General features: G+C 48.1%; 10 protein-coding genes across 10 annotated transcripts; 6 read left to right on the top strand and 4 right to left on the bottom strand.

Moving 5' to 3' along the window:
- Positions 1–15: 15 nt before the first annotated feature.
- Positions 16–2,764, top strand: Pdw03_2717 (Alkaline phosphatase-like, alpha/beta/alpha; the record flags this gene model as incomplete). The annotated part of the gene is made up of 4 exons (XM_014682307.1): positions 16–260; positions 319–1,761; positions 1,838–2,134; positions 2,197–2,764. The coding sequence occupies 4 exons, from the start codon at positions 16–18 to the stop codon at positions 2,762–2,764; spliced, it is 2,553 nt and encodes an 850-aa protein (XP_014537793.1).
- A 375-nt stretch (positions 2,765–3,139) lies between these two features.
- Pdw03_2716 (CaaX farnesyltransferase alpha subunit Ram2) lies at positions 3,140–4,305 on the top strand (the record flags this gene model as incomplete). The annotated part of the gene is made up of 3 exons (XM_014682308.1): positions 3,140–3,369; positions 3,432–3,536; positions 3,633–4,305. 3 exons carry the CDS (start codon positions 3,140–3,142, stop codon positions 4,303–4,305), a joined length of 1,008 nt encoding a protein of 335 aa, XP_014537794.1.
- A 362-nt stretch (positions 4,306–4,667) lies between these two features.
- Positions 4,668–5,984, bottom strand: Pdw03_2715 (L-serine dehydratase, putative; the record flags this gene model as incomplete). Its single annotated transcript, XM_014682309.1, has 1 exon — positions 4,668–5,984. One exon carries the CDS (start codon positions 5,982–5,984, stop codon positions 4,668–4,670), a length of 1,317 nt encoding a protein of 438 aa, XP_014537795.1.
- Positions 5,985–6,568: 584 nt separating this feature from the next.
- On the bottom strand, positions 6,569–8,662 carry Pdw03_2714 (Methionyl-tRNA synthetase, class Ia; the record flags this gene model as incomplete). Its single annotated transcript, XM_014682310.2, has 8 exons — positions 6,569–6,838; positions 6,894–7,371; positions 7,425–7,792; positions 7,842–7,973; positions 8,023–8,109; positions 8,167–8,238; positions 8,294–8,412; positions 8,473–8,662. The coding sequence occupies 8 exons, from the start codon at positions 8,660–8,662 to the stop codon at positions 6,569–6,571; spliced, it is 1,716 nt and encodes a 571-aa protein (XP_014537796.2).
- Positions 8,663–8,910: 248 nt separating this feature from the next.
- Positions 8,911–9,471, top strand: Pdw03_2713 (Nuclear transport factor 2, Eukaryote; the record flags this gene model as incomplete). The annotated part of the gene is made up of 2 exons (XM_014682311.1): positions 8,911–8,956; positions 9,032–9,471. 2 exons carry the CDS (start codon positions 8,911–8,913, stop codon positions 9,469–9,471), a joined length of 486 nt encoding a protein of 161 aa, XP_014537797.1.
- Positions 9,472–9,707: 236 nt separating this feature from the next.
- Pdw03_2712 (uncharacterized protein) lies at positions 9,708–10,247 on the bottom strand (the record flags this gene model as incomplete). Its single annotated transcript, XM_066100273.1, has 5 exons — positions 9,708–9,806; positions 9,893–9,939; positions 9,988–10,071; positions 10,128–10,140; positions 10,212–10,247. 5 exons carry the CDS (start codon positions 10,245–10,247, stop codon positions 9,708–9,710), a joined length of 279 nt encoding a protein of 92 aa, XP_065955673.1.
- A 437-nt stretch (positions 10,248–10,684) lies between these two features.
- Positions 10,685–11,198, top strand: Pdw03_2711 (uncharacterized protein; the record flags this gene model as incomplete). Its single annotated transcript, XM_066100272.1, has 2 exons — positions 10,685–10,752; positions 10,805–11,198. The coding sequence occupies 2 exons, from the start codon at positions 10,685–10,687 to the stop codon at positions 11,196–11,198; spliced, it is 462 nt and encodes a 153-aa protein (XP_065955672.1).
- A 122-nt stretch (positions 11,199–11,320) lies between these two features.
- Positions 11,321–11,753, top strand: Pdw03_2710 (60S ribosomal protein eL38; the record flags this gene model as incomplete). The annotated part of the gene is made up of 3 exons (XM_014682312.1): positions 11,321–11,384; positions 11,463–11,591; positions 11,707–11,753. The coding sequence occupies 3 exons, from the start codon at positions 11,321–11,323 to the stop codon at positions 11,751–11,753; spliced, it is 240 nt and encodes a 79-aa protein (XP_014537798.1).
- A 1,021-nt stretch (positions 11,754–12,774) lies between these two features.
- On the top strand, positions 12,775–13,569 carry Pdw03_2709 (uncharacterized protein; the record flags this gene model as incomplete). The annotated part of the gene is made up of 1 exon (XM_014682313.2): positions 12,775–13,569. The coding sequence occupies one exon, from the start codon at positions 12,775–12,777 to the stop codon at positions 13,567–13,569; it is 795 nt and encodes a 264-aa protein (XP_014537799.2).
- Positions 13,570–17,010: 3,441 nt separating this feature from the next.
- On the bottom strand, positions 17,011–17,951 carry Pdw03_2708 (Acyl-CoA N-acyltransferase; the record flags this gene model as incomplete). Its single annotated transcript, XM_066100271.1, has 3 exons — positions 17,011–17,676; positions 17,739–17,818; positions 17,930–17,951. 3 exons carry the CDS (start codon positions 17,949–17,951, stop codon positions 17,011–17,013), a joined length of 768 nt encoding a protein of 255 aa, XP_065955671.1.
- Positions 17,952–18,166: the final 215 nt, after the last annotated feature.

Below are 18,166 nucleotides of genomic sequence, written 5' to 3'. Positions count from 1 at the left end.
TCTGTTCTATCCAATATGATCATCGCACGCCAGTCCTTTATCAGGCCCTTCATTGTATCACTGCTGGTTGTGTCAGTGATATCCTCCAAAGTGCTTCATCTCCTACAACATGCCTCTTCTCTCCCTGGTGGTCAATTTGCGCTCTACTTTCCAACCATCTTCATTTTTGAGACTCTTCTGTGTATAGTCGCGTGGGGGTTGCTATTCAAATCCACGGGAGTCAAGTCCCTCTTAGGCACTGCGGTGACAGTGGCCATAACGTGAGTCCTTCCGTCTGCTTTTACCAAGTAGAGCCGATCGAGATATTAACTGTTACAGATCTCTGAGCTTCATCTTGGCCTCATCTCAGATCGGGTTCTATTTTGTGACTGGCAGTGAAATCCGCTGGGATGCAGCTACGGCCGTGGGAAATGACCCAGAAGGGAGAAAGCTGATGCTTAGCGGACTGAGATCATTTCTCGGGGCTGCTTGCGCCCTTCTTGTCGTCTCCTGGCTACTCAAATATTGCATATACACTCTCATGGGCCATTGGCTATCTGCACTATTTAGCGCACAAACCGAAAAGACGGACGAAGAAGGAATCGTGATCAGTCCTCAGAGAAAGTCGCGGGCAGCACGACTTGCCAAATTTTGGACAGTATGCGCCACGGTAGTCGTTGGATTCTTGCGCTTGACTCGGCCTCAAGTGCCTTATAACCATCTGTCTGAAACTATCCCATTTAGCTTTTTCCGGGCTTTGAGTTCGAAACCTACTGAGCTACATCAGACTGGAGATCAATCATTTCCACTTCCGGATCTGATTGATGAGCCACACTGGGAAGGTCCACATGATCACTTCAAGGGCTGGACCCCAGGAAAGCCACATCCCAACGCCAAAAAGAACATACCAGCATGGGCCTTGGGGGATTTACCACCAGGGTTCGAGCGGTGGAGCGATAAAGAGTCTGGTGGAGATGAAGGAGAAACTGGTATTCTGGGTGGAAACACGACCTATAAGAGAAACTTCTATAGCCCTATGGACGATCCTCTCCGAATCACCAATCTCGACCATGAAATACTTGAGCCCATAGCTCGGGCTCTCAAGAATCACGAAGTTCCTATCACACACGTTGTGCTTGTGTTGATGGAAAGTGCTCGGAAAGACATATTCCCCTTCAAGGCAGGCTCACACTTGCACGAGGAGATTTTATCGTCCTACAATACCCAAGACCCTGAAGTACTCCAGGCAGTCAATGCCAGGTTATCAAATTTGACACCCAATGCAGAGAAATTGACCGGAGAGACGAGTGGACTTTTCTCAAATGCCATATCTTCTAGCCCCTCTAGTGGTGGATGGAACGACACAACAGAACCAGGAATGGGCGGCATCAATTTTAACGGCATCCTCACTGGTAGCAGTCTATCGTTCAAAAGCGCAGTCATGAACTACTGCGGTGCGGGTCCACTGCCGGTGAACTTCATGGATGAGGTCAAGTCCCAGAATTATCAGCCATGCATCATGCAGATCTTCGAATTGTTCAACCAACTCAAGGATAGCTCCACCAAGAAAGAGAAATTGATTCACAAGCCTGGCACTGGACTTGACCACATTCTTGATCGAAAGTGGAGCTCTGTGTTCTTGCAGTCCATCACAGGACTGTACGACGAGCAAGATAAGCTTAACAACCAGATGGGCTTTCAAAAATCCATCTATCGCGAACAAATTGGCCAGCAAAGTGCTAAGTATCATCACAAAGACATGGAGGAGATCAATTACTTTGGGTAAGCATATCAATCTCTCACCCAATGTGGACTCCGTCAGACCTTCAGCTATCAAAGTTGCTAATTCACTGCCTAGATATCCGGAATACGAGATATACCCATACCTGCGAGATGTGGTGAACAATTCAATCAAGAATAACGAAAGACTTTTCCTGTCTCATTTCACGAGCACAACCCATCACCCATGGGGCACGCCCGCGGCATATCAGGAAGAGCAATACTTTTCTGGAGACGGTCTCATGACGAAGCATGAGGACATCAACAAGTATCTGAACGCGGCCCGATATGTCGACACATGGCTTGGCGAGATGATGAAGGTCCTTGACGAAGCCGGGATTGCCAACGAGACTTTAGTCGTATTCGTGGGAGATCAGTATGTTGCACCTGTTTCAGCAACCCCGCCAACCAAATCACCATGTACTAATCCCAAAATAGTGGCCAGGCGTTTCCCGAAGACGCACCAGTCTCCGGCACATATGAGAATGGGCATATCAGTAATTTCCGTATTCCCCTTGTCTTCCGACACCCGCTATTGCCCGCACTGCAAATCACAGCAAATGCAACCTCGATGTCCGTTGTCCCAACCATTCTCGATCTACTCGTGAACTCGGGCTCACTGAACGAGATGGACTCCAATGCAGCTTTGGACCTGATGAATGAATACGAAGGACAATCACTGGTGCGCCCGTACCAAGCTACCCACAATGGCCGACAGGCATGGAATTTTGGCATTATCAATCCCGGTGGTACAATGCTCAGCGTTGGGTCTGCGGCAGTCCCATATCGACTAATATTGCCGCTCACGGAGGACTTTGAGTTCGTTTTCTCCGATCTAGACATCGACCCGAACGAGCTAAGTCTACTGCGTGGGTGGTCCCTCGAGGAGTTGATCGGCCGTGTGCAAAGGAAACATGGAGACAAAGCCGGGAAGTGGCTGATAGACGCGGAGAAAGTAGGAAAATGGTGGATTGATGAGAAGAAAAGGCTATGGAATTACCAATGATATTTCAAATATGTACAACTTCAAACATAAGAAAAAATGAAGAATAGGAAGAGAGGCAGGTTAGGTTGTCTTGATATTGTTCGGTTTCTTTGTTTCAGCCTGAGGCAGACACGCCCGCCCCACCTTCACCTCGTGTTTTATATTCGCCGCATTTCGCGGGAGTTTGGTCATTTATTTGGACATTTCTCTTCTCAAAAGAAGTTTGATTCATTACGATTGCACATCATTATCTCGACAGCGCAGTGCTTCAGTCGTGAGACCCCAACCTGGACTCGTCCTGTGGCATCCGAACCCCTGTGCCCCCACCATTTGATTGCATTGCGGCAGTTATTCTCCCACTCTTGAGCTTCTCACTGCGGTTCGCACCGAAATATCATGGAGGGAAAATACTCCACCGACCCCGAATGGGCATCTGTCACCCCGATTGACCTGGACGATGGCTCGAGCTCGGGCGCCATGCCACTGGCGGCCATCGCCTACCCATCTGAGTACCTCGAGGCGACCTCGTATTTGCGTGCCGTAATGGCCGCGAATGAGATGTCTGAGCGCGCATTAAATTTGACTAGAGATGTGATCTCGATGAATCCAGCCCATTACACTGTATGGTAAGTTGGCTAGTAATAGCTTCCTCGTGACATACCGTTTCGACATCTGACAATTTATACAGGATCTACCGAGCAAAGATTCTTTTTTCTCTAGAGAAGGATCTGATGGAAGAATTGAGCTGGTTGAACGATGTTTCACTGAAGTACCTGAAGAACTATCAAATTTGGTATGTCAACTACCACCCGGCAACCACCAACACCAGAAAGCCATGAAAGATGAAGACAAAAATGAAAAGGTCCACCAAAACTAACAACTCAACCAGGCATCACCGTCAAGTCCTGCTGTCATCAAAAGCGCACTTCCCAACATTCCCACCTAAAGAAGCAGACTTCCTAATGGAGATGTTCGCCCAAGACTCCAAAAACTACCACGTATGGACCTACCGCCACTGGCTCGTGCGGCACTTCGGACTCTGGGACCAACCCCGGGAAATTGAAGACGTGGAATTCCTCCTGAAAGCTGACGTGCGCAACAACTCTGCCTGGAACCACCGGTATATGCTCCGATTCGGACCACGGGACGCATCGATTCCCGACGCGGGCATGGTAAACGCGGGTGATCCTTCGACCGCACCGGCTGAAAAGGGCATGCTGTCTGTCGTCGACGAGGACATGATTGATGCCGAGCTGAAGTTTGCGCAGGAGGCTATTCTGCGCGCGCCGGAGAATCGAAGCCCGTGGTGGTATGCGCGTGGTGTGCTGAGGGCTGCTGGACGTGGGTTGGAAGAGTGGGAGAAGTTTGCTGGCGGGTTTGTTTCAGAGGGGGCTGTGAAGAGTTCGCATGCTGTTGAGTGGTTGGCGGATGTTTTTGCTGAGAGGATTGGGGAGGAGGGGGAGGCTGTGAGGATGCTGAAGATGTTGAAGGAGGAGTTTGATCCTATCCGGAAGAACTATTGGGATTATCGTATTCGGAAGTTGGATCAGGCTGTGGCTTGATTTGGGAAAGGGCATTACAGCTGTCGCGGCTGCATGGAAGGTGGAAAATGAGTGGTGCTGAACAACTTCTAATCGGAATAACTTGCATTAGTTCTAGGGGTTTCGGTAGTTTCATTGAAAGTCATTGGGTCCAATTGGAGAGTTCTTTTGAAGGTAAAAAAAAAGTTGCTGTGTGTATTTTATGACGGCGTGGCATGTAAAAGTCGAAGTCTCTATCCAGATGACAGGAATTAAGAGGTTAAGCCCTAGAGCAAGAAGGAGACGATGACACAGAACGAACAAATTTCCTGCCGCAAATCAAACGCCAAAAGTCAAGCCAGAAGGTATCGAGAAGCAAAACAATTATCCACCGTCATCAGTTTTCATGCCCATCCCTCATCCAACATCTTGCGCCATTCACAGGCCATATCAATAGTGACGTAGCTACCACCGCAGACAATGATGACAACTCTACTTTGCGAGTTGAGATCAGGAACAAGCTGCCTAAGCTTCGAGTTAAGCTTCTCGCTGACCTGCGGCTCAAGCTCCTGGTCGGTCTCATTATCGGTCGAAGTCGACCGGTCATCTCCATAGCCCTCATCGCGGTAGGGAACATCAGTCTCAACCGAGCTCCTTTTACGCTTCTTAATGCCTCGGGCGCCTGTGCCGGTCGTCACTGACGCGGGGACAGCAGTAGCAGCATCGCCGATGGCCGCCTCGATGCAGACACCACACGCAAGCTCGACAAGGAGTCGTTCGTCGTTGGCAAGGCGAAGCACACCGCGGGCGGCCTCTGCATCTGAGAGGACAGTGCTGTGCACCTTGATGCCTGGAGGCGGGGATACAGCGTACTGGTATGTTGTTTCCGAAACGCGGACAGCACCGAGGGAGGTGGCCTGGGATGTGATCTTTGGGAGAGAGATGAGGGATTTATTAGCAATGGCTGCTGCCAAGGAATCGCTACCGGCCGTTTCAATGGCGAGGAGGTGAATGAGGTTTGACGTGGGGGAGGAAGAGGAGGTGATTTGCTTCTGTCGTCGCTTTTCGATGCCCATGACTAGGCCATTAAGGAGGCCGCCGCCGCCGACGCTGCAAATGATGGCGTCTACGGGAAGGGCCCGGTCGTTGTATGCTTTTTTGTCTTCGGAGTTAGCGACAGGGGGAAGCTGGGTCTCGAGCTCGTCGATGATGGTGCCGTTTCCCTCCCAGATAGGCTGGTTGTCGAATGGGTGGAGGGCAATCTTGATCACATCTTGGTCATCTCCGCTGCTGGTCTTCATGATAGTTTCCCGCATGTATTCCCCTGCTTCTGAGAATGTCTCGCCATGACGAATGACGTCTGCTGCACCTGCCGCCCGGATCTTGTCAAGCATCAAGGGCTTCGTGCCCATGGGAACTACGACAGTGCATGGGTAGCCAAGGCTCCGGGCTGCACAGACGGCTGCCAGTCCAGCGTTTCCTCCGGATGAGGCGTAGAAGTGGACTCTGCGGCCCACATTTGCTGGGTTGCGAAGGTGGGAAAGGATTTGGTTGCCCATAGCACGGGACTTGAAGGATCCGCTAGGCTGCACATTCTCCAACTTCAGGAAGATCCTACATCCAGCGGCCCGAGAAAGGCATGCAGACTCAACCAGTGGTGTCTCGATCCACGGCTTTTTGAACTGCAGTTGATCGCACGTGAAAATGTCGATGTTCCCCATTTTGATGTGTTGAACAAATGGAAGAGAGAAAAAAAACGTTTTGGTTGGTCACCGGAGGAGTCCCACGATCTGAAGTATAGAAATTGTTCCCAAAATAGTAGTAGATTGTTTGAGTCGCGTGGTTACACGGCAGAAGGGTGTAAGTTCACCAAAATAGAGAGATAGGGAGATGTCTGTCGGGAAGAAAAGGAAAAGCGATAGATACTGAAACATCCAAACTCCAAGATGCAGATAAAAAGACATGTTGTGATATACAAAGTGATGAGCCTCCAGTGCTAGGGCCAAGGCTTTCCGTCGGGAAACTTCCGTTTCCCGTCTGATAGGGACGGTTCTGACCCAGTCTTTCCCGCCAATACCCTTGGGGACACTCCAATCGCAGTGGGTCGGCTATGACGTCCATGACATACCGTTTGTATTAGAGTGGCCAGGAGTGGGAAACCGGACGTCTCAGCTTTGGAGCAGTGAAGGACCCAAGAAAAAATTTCATTTGAGTCTGGCATATCTGTGGAGAAGATGCAGATCTTTATTCGGATTGGTCGCCGATCAATTCCTCTTATCAAATCGAATGCTCGAAAATAGGCCCATTACTCCTCAGTGAGCAAAGGAGGGAAAAGTATGCCTTTCTTAACGCCCTCACCGTAATCTTGATCCGAACCGTACGCCGTGGCCGCGAATGCCCGCTTGGACGGGTCCGAGGTGTTTATACGGAGCATTTCTAGAAGATCATGAGACTTGCCAGGCATAAATGGTTGCAACAAAATGCCAGCGATCCGCAGCGATTCCGCCACGTTGTAGATGACTCGTTGGGAGTCGGGAGTTTTCCACGGCTCCGCCGCATGGAAGTATTTGTTAGTCTAAAAAAAACAGGTCAATACTCGCCGAACTCGTGCGGGAATAGACACCTCTTACCTTCTCAATTATGCCCATAGTTTCTTGCAGCGCGGCACGCGGGTTAAGATTCTCCAGAAGCTCGGCAACCTGCGCAGGCGCCTGCTTCAACATTTCCTGATGTTTCAAGTCGTCAGGAGTAGCAGCTGGAAGCTTATCCGATCCGGCGTCCATAATGTACGAGCGCAAATTGCCACGCGCACATCCAATGGTACGCAGAGCAAGGTTTCCGAGCCCCCCCTGAAGCAATTTCTTGTAATCTCGGATGATAAAGGAATTGTCAAAGTCCGCATCATCCGCAAGGCCACCCCGGTACGCAAGGAAAAATCGCATGCCATCGACTCCGAACCGCTCAATGGCGAAAAAGGGGTTCACAACATTGCCTGTGGACTTCGACATTTTTTCGCGATTCATCGTCCAGTGTCCGTGAACCAAGACGTTCCGAGGTAGGGGAAGATCAAGTGCCATGAGAAAAGCAGGCCAGTAAACGCAATGAAATCTATCAAACGATCAATTTTGTACGCGGCCTTTCGGGAGGGCTCGTGAACTTACCGAACAATATCTTTTCCAACTACATGCAAATCTGCGGGCCATACAGATTTGTTTTCTTTTCCAGGTGGGAAAGGATATCCAGCTTTGGTCAAGTAGTTGACCAACGCGTCTAGCCACACGTAGATTGTCTGCGTGTCATCGCCGGGAACAGGGATGCCCCAAGTCAGACGTTCTGCGGGCCGAGAAATCGAGAGATCCTGCAGTCCCGACTCAATTCCATTGACCACAGCAGCTGTGTAGGAGGTCGGGGTGAGGAACGGATTTTCTCTTTTGTACAAGTCAAGTAAACGATCCTTGAAGGCCGAGAGACGGAAATGGTAGTTGGTTTCTGAGGACCACTCTACCTCTTTACCCGTTTCTATTGAGACCTGTGTGTGTTTAGTATTTGCACTCACTGGGGGACTACTAAATACGTACCATGCGTTTCCTCCCGGTTGACGGATCTAGGGAGTTCTGCACTTGCGTCTGTGGGTAGAATGTCTCATCGCTAATGGAGTACCAACCTTCATGCTTCGCAGTATAAATGTAGCCCCGGTGTTGCAGCATTTCCTGCTCAAAATCAGCGATGCCCTATTACGAACGGAACATAGTCACCTACCCAGAAATATTGGACGGCATCTCTATGCGCCGGGTCGGTGGTCCTGATGAAATGATCGTTGTCGACGTTTGCAGCCTTCGCTAGGGCCTATATCAGGTAAACAAAGTTAGAGGTTCCCTTGCATATGGCCAAGGGGACTCGCACCTCAAAGGTTCGGCAGTTCATGTCGCAAAACGCCTGGGTGTCCATTCCCGCTTGCATGGCAGCTTGTTGGATCTGTAATTGATGTCAACGCCCATTATCGATCTGCAATAACGCCTATATGCAGTACCTTCATTCCATGCTCGTCGGTCCCGGTCAGCAGTTGAGCATCCGTGTTCCCGAGCAAGACCTGCCAACGTTTCATGATATCCGCGATCACCATTGTGTATAAATGGCCGACGTGAGGGGCTAGAATCCAAAGATGTTGTTAGCAAATCATTTACCATCTGGTATTTATATCATTCTCACCAGCATTGACATAGAAAATTGGCGTTGTCACATAGTAAGGCTTGTAAGATCTTTGCGGCGTAGTTGCAACTCCACGCCGGGAAGTGATTGCCCATCCATGCTTGTGGGATGTGCAGTTCCACGGATGCCTTAGTCTCAGAAGCTGAGACGCCCTAAATACCGAGCGAAGTGGCGTCCTTGCTGTAGCCATTGGGGATAGCGTTGACGGTAGGAAGAGCGTTGCATGTTATTCCGCATCATCTCGGGTGGTCCAAGCTTCTCCGCAAGTCTCGGCCATTTTTTTGCGTCTACCTACATCGTCGTGCTTACACCGTCATCAAGGACACCCGGACCTACAATCTCATCGTCAATAAGTATATAAATTTTTTCTCATTTAATCCCAGCACTTCTTTACTCTATTATCCGGCTTTTTTTTGTCAACTGGAAATACCTATCGCCATGGCTACAGCAAGCGAGGATACACTGACCAAAGTGTCAACCGAGGGTAAGTCTCAAAATATTCAATGCTTTTATCTCTTATCGGAAGACAACTGACCTATACTTTTGCTTCCTTGCTCAGCTGCAACTGAATTTATCAAGACATTCTATCCGGCTTTGGGATCAAACCGCGAATCTCTCAGCTCCTACTACTCCCTCGAGCCCACAACCATCCTGTTCAATGGAAATCGCGTCGCAGACGGTGCCGCTGTGCAAGAAATCTTTACCAATCAAATGTCCCCAACATACTATGAAGTCCAATCATACGACTGCCAGATCATCAACAAAGCATACCCTACCATTTTGCCGGGTGGCGGACTGAAGCCACTTTCAGATTTGGGAGTTAAAGACATGTCATTTCTCATTGTAGTCAGTGGATTTGTGCGCTATGGCGAGGGTCGCGATCAGCCGCAACGCGGGTTTAGCGAGACATTTGTGCTGGTCCCCAATCCATCCGCGGAGAGGGCGAGAGGCCGCAAGGATTGGCTTATTGAGAGCCAGAACTTCCGCCTTGTTGTTTGATCAACCATACATTACTTGTTCCAACGAATTACGAATCAGCCACACAAGTCAACAGGCTATGCAATGTGACACGGAAGTGAAAGAAAGCTGAGACTAAGCCTGCCCACCCACCAAGGATGAATTGCTAGGAGATAATGTTCAATCAATGGTTCACTGCTTGAAATTGGTTCAAAGACATAGCGCCAAACGCCAGGAAGGGAAGGGAACTGATGGTGTTTTCCCCATCATTGATGGGATCATGGCTTAGTCGATGTCTTTCGCGGTATGCGGAGATTGGCTTTGACTCTTTCAAGCAGCTCCTCCCGCTTTGCAGTCTCGTTCGGTAAAAGCCCTCTCTGAGAATTTCGGTCAGTGTACCAATCTCCAAAAAATTTATGATCATCTGGAGCCGGCCATGTCTGAATAAATCACTCAAACATACCGCTTGAAGCCATCTTCTCATCTCATCCATTGTCCAGTTTTCAGGGTCTAGCTTCTATTAGCCTGTGTTTTATATCTAGTAACATTTACTCTCACCACCAGTGGGATCTGCTTGCGCGGGAAGAACATCGCTGCCCAAGATGGTATAGGCTGCCACCGCCGTGACCATTCCTGCAAATCCTATATAGGAAGATTGTGGTCAGAAATGTTGAGTGCTATAGCCTGTGATTGTCTACCAAGGAATAGATTCTATCGAGTCCAGCGTTAAATATTCTTCATTAAAGCATAGGCAGATTTGTTGGTAGATTGTTTGGTAGTACCTTGGAATTCATGGCTCGGTCTAAAGGGGTCGGCATCTTGAAAAAGGATGCAGTGATTCTTGGGGTTAATGAAGAACTTCTCTTTCTGAAGAGTTTAAAGAGAACAAATAGAAGGGGGAAAAGTCTTACAGGACAGGTGCAAAAGACAAGTATTCAAGACAATGAATAGATGTGAACAGTTCGTCAAGATGCGGGTTGCACCGCCACACCACGCCGCCCCTCACTGCTGCCTTCGAGCTAAACAATTGCACCTACTTTGACTTCATGCTTCCAAGAAGTCAGTTAATAGCGCTTTCCTTCAAACTATTTTATACGTAAAAATAGAGTCATGACTCTGACCTAGATAGAAAATGTAATGCCAACTTTGTAACTCTCACTGTTCTACATCGCATCGCATATTTGTACCCGTCAGCCTATCATTATTGCCCTCACTCATTTTCAATCGCTTCAAACAGCCTGTTTTGATAGGCAATATGGAAGCAGTCATCTTCCTGTCTTCGGTTACATTCGTTATTGCGGTGGGAGCTGCCATAATACAGGGGTATGATTGATCATCATTGCAGTATTAAGCCAGATGTTGACCATATCTATAGCATAGCCCTTTACAGGCGATACCGAATCCACCTGCATGTCACATCAAAAGGAATGACTCCTCCACAGAGCGTCGATCTGGAGAGATTTGACCCTGAAGGAGACACATCCGTTCAGCTGCCACCGAAGCTACATCACCATTCACGATTAGGGAGCAGAAATTCAAGGTGGCCAGGTTACACTGAGCGACGGGTTCAGCCATCGCGAACAATGGTGGACCATTTTGCGTCGTATCGCATTCCCGAGGAAGCAGAGACGACCATCCATCATTACCCGCAATCGCATTCGCTGCCCCGAAATCTCCCAGCCACATTTCTAGCCCCAGCTACACAAGCCACCCCACCCCCACCAGCCACTGCACTTACCCCACCTGAGGCACCAGCTGCAAACACATGACTAATCAAGGGCTTTTGCAGCTTCAAGCCCTAACGTGATCCGCACACATTCACCCTAGAGGCCAGTGTCGACAGTGAGCTTTCTCTTTTGCACCTTGCTTCAAAACACCCGCAACCGTCATCATGCCTGCCGAAGTCTCCGATATCAAGCAGTTCATTGAGATCTGCCGCCGGAAGGATGCCTCCTGTACGTAACGCTGCATTGATCAACTTCCGATATGGAGACTTGGAGATGATGATCGATACTGACTATTTTCGCCTCTAGCCGCCCGCATCAAGAAGAACGGCAAGAACCAGCAGACCAAGTTCAAGGTCCGCTGCCACCGCAACCTTTACACCCTTGTCCTGAAGGACTCCGACAAGGCCGACAAGCTCAAGCAGAGCCTGCCCCCTGGTACGTTTCGATCGCGTTGTTCCGCCGTCTGAGTTGTATGAAAGATCGACAGATACACAACTTGACAGAGGATGTATTTTGGATACAGTCATGCTGACAATTTCTTTCTGAGCAGCCCTTAAGGTCGTCGATGTCACCAAGGGAACCAAGAAGACCAACTAAATTCGGTAATCATGGAATGAACGGAGAATCGGAGTGCGGCGTGATTGGTTGTTGATGTATGCAAGACCAACTGTTGGGGGGATACATGTCATGGGCTTGGTCCCCCTGCGAGCCGACACGGGGAAAACTCCGTGGCGTGTAGCCATGAATTTTACGTCGGAGGAGTTTCTTTGCGCCTTTGAAACCGGCTGCTGTCATTCACCGGCTAGGCGACTCGCTTTTTCTGGACGCACTCGAGGAACACTTTTGTCGGAGGTTCTAGTCCCTACAACCCAATGAAAAAACAGTTGAAATATTATTACCACTTGGGTTCTCGTTCTCAGTCGAGATTTCCTAATCCATTATTCTCGTCATGGATATTTCTCCCGGCCTTTGATATTGTTTTCCAAGGCAAAAGTAGATCGGATATATACCTGCTGTGTAGAACAGGGTCCTTGGATTGTCCAGGCATCACAAAGGCCTCGGGCCTTTTCATCTTGATTATTCAACTTCAATCGAGAAAGGACACGGGCAAGATCTCTAGTCAAACAATTACAGACTGACATTGTCACCACAGCTCTTTCTTTCCTTTGATGGCTCGACTGAAAGCCATCAAAATGCCTATCTTTACTCTGTGTCAAGTTCTTTGATCTCGGGGTGTGGGACTGCCTCGTCTCCCCGAATCCATGTTCGAGTCTTTGTTCAAGTCAGCTCATACTTGTCATCGCACATTACCATTGTTGGAGACAGTAATCTTTACGAGCAGATGTTTATAATGGCCTTTGTGATTCTTTTGTAGTGGAAGTTTAAGCAAAAATGGATGCCCATAGCATCCTCGAATCTTCCTATATGAACATACTCGGAACTCGCTCAAACTGAAACCATCAACAACGTTGAAAATATAGGCCCCGCGTTGTTCCTTGCTCCTCTTGACCAAGTGAAAATAAAGATTAGTTTCCAGTAACTCATTCAGTCTTCAACGCAGACAACCAATAAAAGTATAACGAGAAATATGTGCCACCAAAAGCAGTTGGTCCCTACTATGGGAAACCTTGGCATATTTCCACCAGAGATTATCTTCAAAATTTTGGACGAGCTTTTGGGGAGCTCTCCCAGATTGGCACATGAGAACGTTCACGCCATTAACCAGCTGATGAAAACTAACAAGATGCTAGAACGATACATAAAACTCGGATGGATAGGGAGCAATGTGTCGAACAGTTTCAAGCAGCGCGTGAATGCTGTCCAGTGGTACCCAAACATCGATCTTGCGAATACAGCTCTAACTCTCCAGGGCTTAGGCCCCGATCATACCATGCCCATCGAAGGCCCCCGCAGCCTAGGCCCCGATCTCATTACCGGTATCATTTTCGACGACTGTACCGATTGCTTTGAGTGGTTTTCTGAAGTGCTGCCTCCTACTTATATGAGCTGTTGCAACGAGGGCGGTTGGTCATTTCTTTCTCTGGCACTGCACGCCAAATCTGAGAAGCTACTTGATAGTTTCTTCCTCTCTGGCTTCCCTTGCGAACCGGGGGATTTTATCGCCGGTAGTAGCAATGCTATGGGGACAGGACCGTCAACCATTGGACTTTCTGCCTCTTCTAAGGACCATCAGTCTTTCGCTAAGCTATTTAAAAAACTGAAGCAGGCCTTGAATGGGAACGGCTTCCAGAGGACTCTAAGAGATCGACTCACGTGTAAAGAGCGAGCGGCTATCCGAAGTATTGCTCCTCAATATCTCCAAAAGATGTTGTATGAAGCTGGTCTGGCTGCTCTGCATCCAACTCTTCGTTATAGTCCATACTACTCTGGTAAGCGAACCCAGATGTACTAATGTTCTTGATCTATGGAGTTGGATGTCCATGATCACGCTGTAGATAAGGTAATTCAGTCTGATCGTGTTCATGTCATTGATATTGTTGTCTTTACTTAGAAACCGTGCTCTTACAATCCAGCTTTACTGTCACCGTGGTCGACGACCACGTGTAATCCCGAAGACAAATCAGGCCGCTAATGTATTTCACTACCCGGTCCTCGCCAAGTAACCCCACCCCTTCGGGTGTAGGGTTTTCACACCGTAATGGAAACTCTTGCCTAATGTCAATTTTAAAGAACGCACCAAATATTTTTGTATTTTTCTCAACACAGAACGCCTATTAAATACCAAAAATACCAATAAATACTCAAATGGCTGATACATCATCTAGTAGTGGAATCCACGGTATTAAACGGGGTCCTAGTGTCGGCGTATCCTCTATTGTTGACTGCTTTAGAATTCGTCTTTTAAACCGCCTCTCTTCCTACGCCTGTTCCTTTGATTCTCGCGCCCGGATAATTCGATTAGCATCACTAGCTATAAGAGGACCACTAAGGCTATCTATAACTTTGATGAGACCGGTTTTGCAATGGGATTGACTACAACCGCGAAGGTTATTACGAGGAGTGAATAATACGGTCGGAGGCCGGTTTTACCACCTGGAAATCGTGAATTGGTGACGGTGGTTGAATGTACGAATACTTCTAGGTAGGCGCTTCTTCCGTGTGTGATTTTCAAAGGCAAAGTCTTTATTAAATCCTAGTTTAATAGTCTCCCGGAGGATTAGCGCTTCGAAGTTAGTCCTAAAGGCTAGACTTCTAATAAAATTAGACTTCGCTGGCTAGAGAAGGTATTTATTCCTAGTACTTTGTATACGAAGGGGGTATACCGGCTTTTGATACTTAACGGCCACAGAAGTTATTTAACACCTCAATTTAACAAAATTTGCGAGCAAAATAAGGTGATACCAATCTATACACTGTCACGGTGTGAACCGTAATGCTTAGTAAAAGGAAGATCACGGCACGTGATCTCCGACCTGTTTATCTTGAACTTCAGTTCTAGATCCTGTTGTAGCTCTTCGAGCTACGTCTTGTATATTAGCCTGCCCCTGCCTGTGCCTGTACCTGTCAATGAGAATCTGATCTGTTACGACCTGTCCCTGCCAGTCATCTCCTATCATACCGTCCTGCCAGCCCGCACCCTGACACCCTTTACGGAGAAAGAACTACGTCGTTAAGCTTTATCAATTAAAGCTTTACTTCGTATAAGATCTCGAAGCCCGCCTCGCCTATTAGATTGTGTATTAAACCAGCTTATAAAAGGCTTCTGTCTTATAATGCAAGGTGCTATATTACTCGCTAAAGAAAATAAGGATTTACGCGCCACTAACGAGAAGCAGAAGCAAAAGCGTACTAGATCCCGGAGGTAGTGATAGAGATGTATTACAGATTCTACTATGAAGTGTAGATGTAACTGGAAAATCTCTGTTGTGCGTAAAGAGAGAGAGAGAGAGAAACTATCTACAAGATGGGAAACCAAGTACTAGGAGCATGTGGTAACATGCTTCCAACAGGTAGATACCTGCTAAAGAAGGCCTCTCAGTTCTTAAAGAATCTCAATTGATTACTGAGCCGGTGGAAGCAATTGAAGCACGTCCCTCCCCTCCACGAAGAAGCCCTTCGCCGGTTTTACAACCACATATAAGAGCGCCACCAAAGTGCAGTGGTTGTGGAGAAATAGGACAATAAATCAAAGATAGGAAAGCCTCACCCGGCCGAGGAGAAATGGTATGCTTACCCACCTAGGAAGTTCTGTAGATCATTATCCTTGAGGCCACGGCATTTAAACCCTATACACTCTACGTTCACATTGCTTCGCCCGTCACAGGTTCTCTTGGCATCAAATCATCCCATACGGTGGATCGATTTTCCTACAGTGATGCATAGCAAACTGTATATTCGCATTGGCTCGCTATCCCGGGTCACTACCATTCCTTGCCGTTCCCTGCTGTAGAGTTTAGCCGCGGGGGCTGAAACTAGTCCCCATGGCTGCCACACCCCAAAGATAGACACGCGGATTCAATTTCTTAGGACTTTGGCTTGACTAGATCTCTTTGTTGGGATGAAATGGCTGGCCCCGTGACACTTGGTTGCATATCTTTTTGACGGCTCAAACGCCAAGACTATTCTATTCAGATTAATAGAATCATAATCTTTTCCACCATCAAGTTTCTGCAAGAGTCCTTTTAGTGCATCCTCTATGTTAAATTCATGTGCTCACCTCGTCCCAATTGACATAACTATGTTTGGCACAATACCAGGAGCAGAGTGGACCGTCTTCAGGAAGATGAAGCCCGGCTAAACCAAGACGCATATGCAGGAGTAGACAAAGACGAGCCCTGTGAGGCCTATGCATACAGAGATAGGCGTCGATGTCAAAGATGTATCCTTGCGCAGATTAAAACATCCACTCATTTGTTTACCAGAAAGCCAGAACAAAAATGAGACGTTCAAAGCTATCTATTATCATAGCCTCCGCCTCTCTTGTGGCTGGCCATGGTTATGTCTCTAGCATTGTAGCTGATGGCAAACAGTAAGTCAATCCAACACCAAAAGTCTCCATACCCACTATTTGCTAACCATATAATCAGCTATAACGGCTGTGTCATTGATTGATCCGCCTATATGCCAGAATCTCCTGTCAGCGTCGGCGGGGTAACAACGGCAACCGATCTCGGTTTCGAAGACTGTGACGAATACTAAGATCTGAACATAACTCCACCGAGGCGCAGTCAACACAGCTTTTAGTGCCACAGTCACCGCTGGCTCCAACATTGACATCCAATGGACAACCTGATCAGAATCTCACCACGCTCCTCTGGTCACAGACCTCACCCCGTGCAACGGTTACTGCAGCACAGTTGACAAGACCACGTTGAAATTTTTCGAGATTGAAGAAATTGGTCTCATCGATGGCGCAACTCCTCCTGGAAAATGGGCCACCGATGATCTTACTGCTGCTGGGGGCCAGTGGACTGTGAAAAATTCCTTCTACCATCGCTGCAGGTAACTATGTCATGCAGCATGAGATTATCGCTCTGCACTCTGCTGGCCAGTTGAGAGGCACCCAGAATTACGGTGTTTCAATATCTAGGTCGCTGGTGGCGGAAGTGATGTGGCTGATGGTACGCTTGGCGAGAAGCTGGATGCCCATACTGATGCGAAGATTTGGTTCAATGTTTATTCTACGTCGACTTCGTCTGTTATCCCGGGACCGGCTTTTATAGGTTTAATTCGGAGTTATTAGGAAAGACCAGGCAGAGAGTAGTCAGTATGGTTGTTGACTTTCGATGCTTCACTCTCTTGTTGTTCGAGCATTACAATATTGATATATGAGCATCGGTCATCTGCTGCGACTTCAAATACCCAGAACTCCATTAAACCATTGAGATCCAATCTATTCCGTTCTCTCATAAGGCAAAGCAATAAAGCCGTGCACCTTTGCCCCCTCAAGCGCCGCAATAATACCACCTAGACTGAAATCCGTTTTGCGTAGCTCGAACTCCCCAAAGAAGTTCGCCTCAGCGGAAACCTTCTCAAACCCAAGCCCTTCAAACAAAGCCAAACTCCTCAAATTCGCCTGTCCAATCTTTACACTGAGATACTCCAACGTCAACCCATTTGATGACCCCGTTGTCTTAACACCAGTCCGCAATTTTCGTACAGTCTCGATATCAACACCACCAACGAACTCTTCCAGAATAGCCCCCTGGTTCTGAACAATGTACCGCATAAACATGAGTAGCGCAGCACGTCCAAATCCGCGTCGCTGGTTGACTGTCTCAGCGATCATGAGCTCGACCTCGCCGACTATTTGCGGCGGGCTATCACCCTCCTCGCCGTCGTCGATACGCAGAAAGAGGTTGATATCACCAACCATATTAGCCGGCAAGTCACTTTCCGTTTGCAGCTTTGCCTGGCTCGGGAGATCGTCTTCAATGTCTGTTGTGATCGCCCGACAGACGATAAAAGTTAGTTTGTCGGCATCTTGGCGCCAGCTGCGTTGCATCGAATATTCTTCTTCTAGCGTTAAGGGTTCTGAGGCTGTTGCTTCTTGGATTTCCTGGAAGACTGTGAGAAAGGCGGTTGATTATAACAATGATCTTCTTGATCTTGTTCGCTTACTGGGTCTTTCATCCATTCGTGGTATCGGGGTACATGCCATGAAGAGTACGGGACTAAAAGGGCCTTTGAGGAGCAGAGGGCTATCTCTCAGATGTTCAGATCAGCCTCTTCTGTTTTTGATCATAATAATATCCATGCGCGAGATCCCCGAGAAAAGGTATGTGTATGGGTATGGGCATAGAATAGCGTACCGATGTTGGCATTGAGTAGCATTGTGGGAGGATGACCAGAATGTGACCCTCTTCGGTGTGAGTAATTCACAATTGTCCAATTATATGTACTCTTGTGGAGAAAGCCTCACGCAATGTCTACCAGGTTCTCGATGGATACATAGTAGAGGAAGTTGGTGGGATGGATTCTTCCAAGTGTGGGTCTTGGCGCTTGGAGCACTCGGGTTGTAAATATGGGGCTTGTCTGAGCAGCCATAG

The sequence above is a fragment of the Penicillium digitatum genome, chromosome 1, assembly GCF_016767815.1.
Source record: "Penicillium digitatum chromosome 1, complete sequence".
NCBI classification, from domain to species: Eukaryota; Fungi; Ascomycota; class Eurotiomycetes; order Eurotiales; family Aspergillaceae; genus Penicillium; species Penicillium digitatum.
The sequence above is the reverse complement of the archived record's forward strand: the minus strand, read 5'-3'. Positions and strand labels throughout refer to the sequence as shown.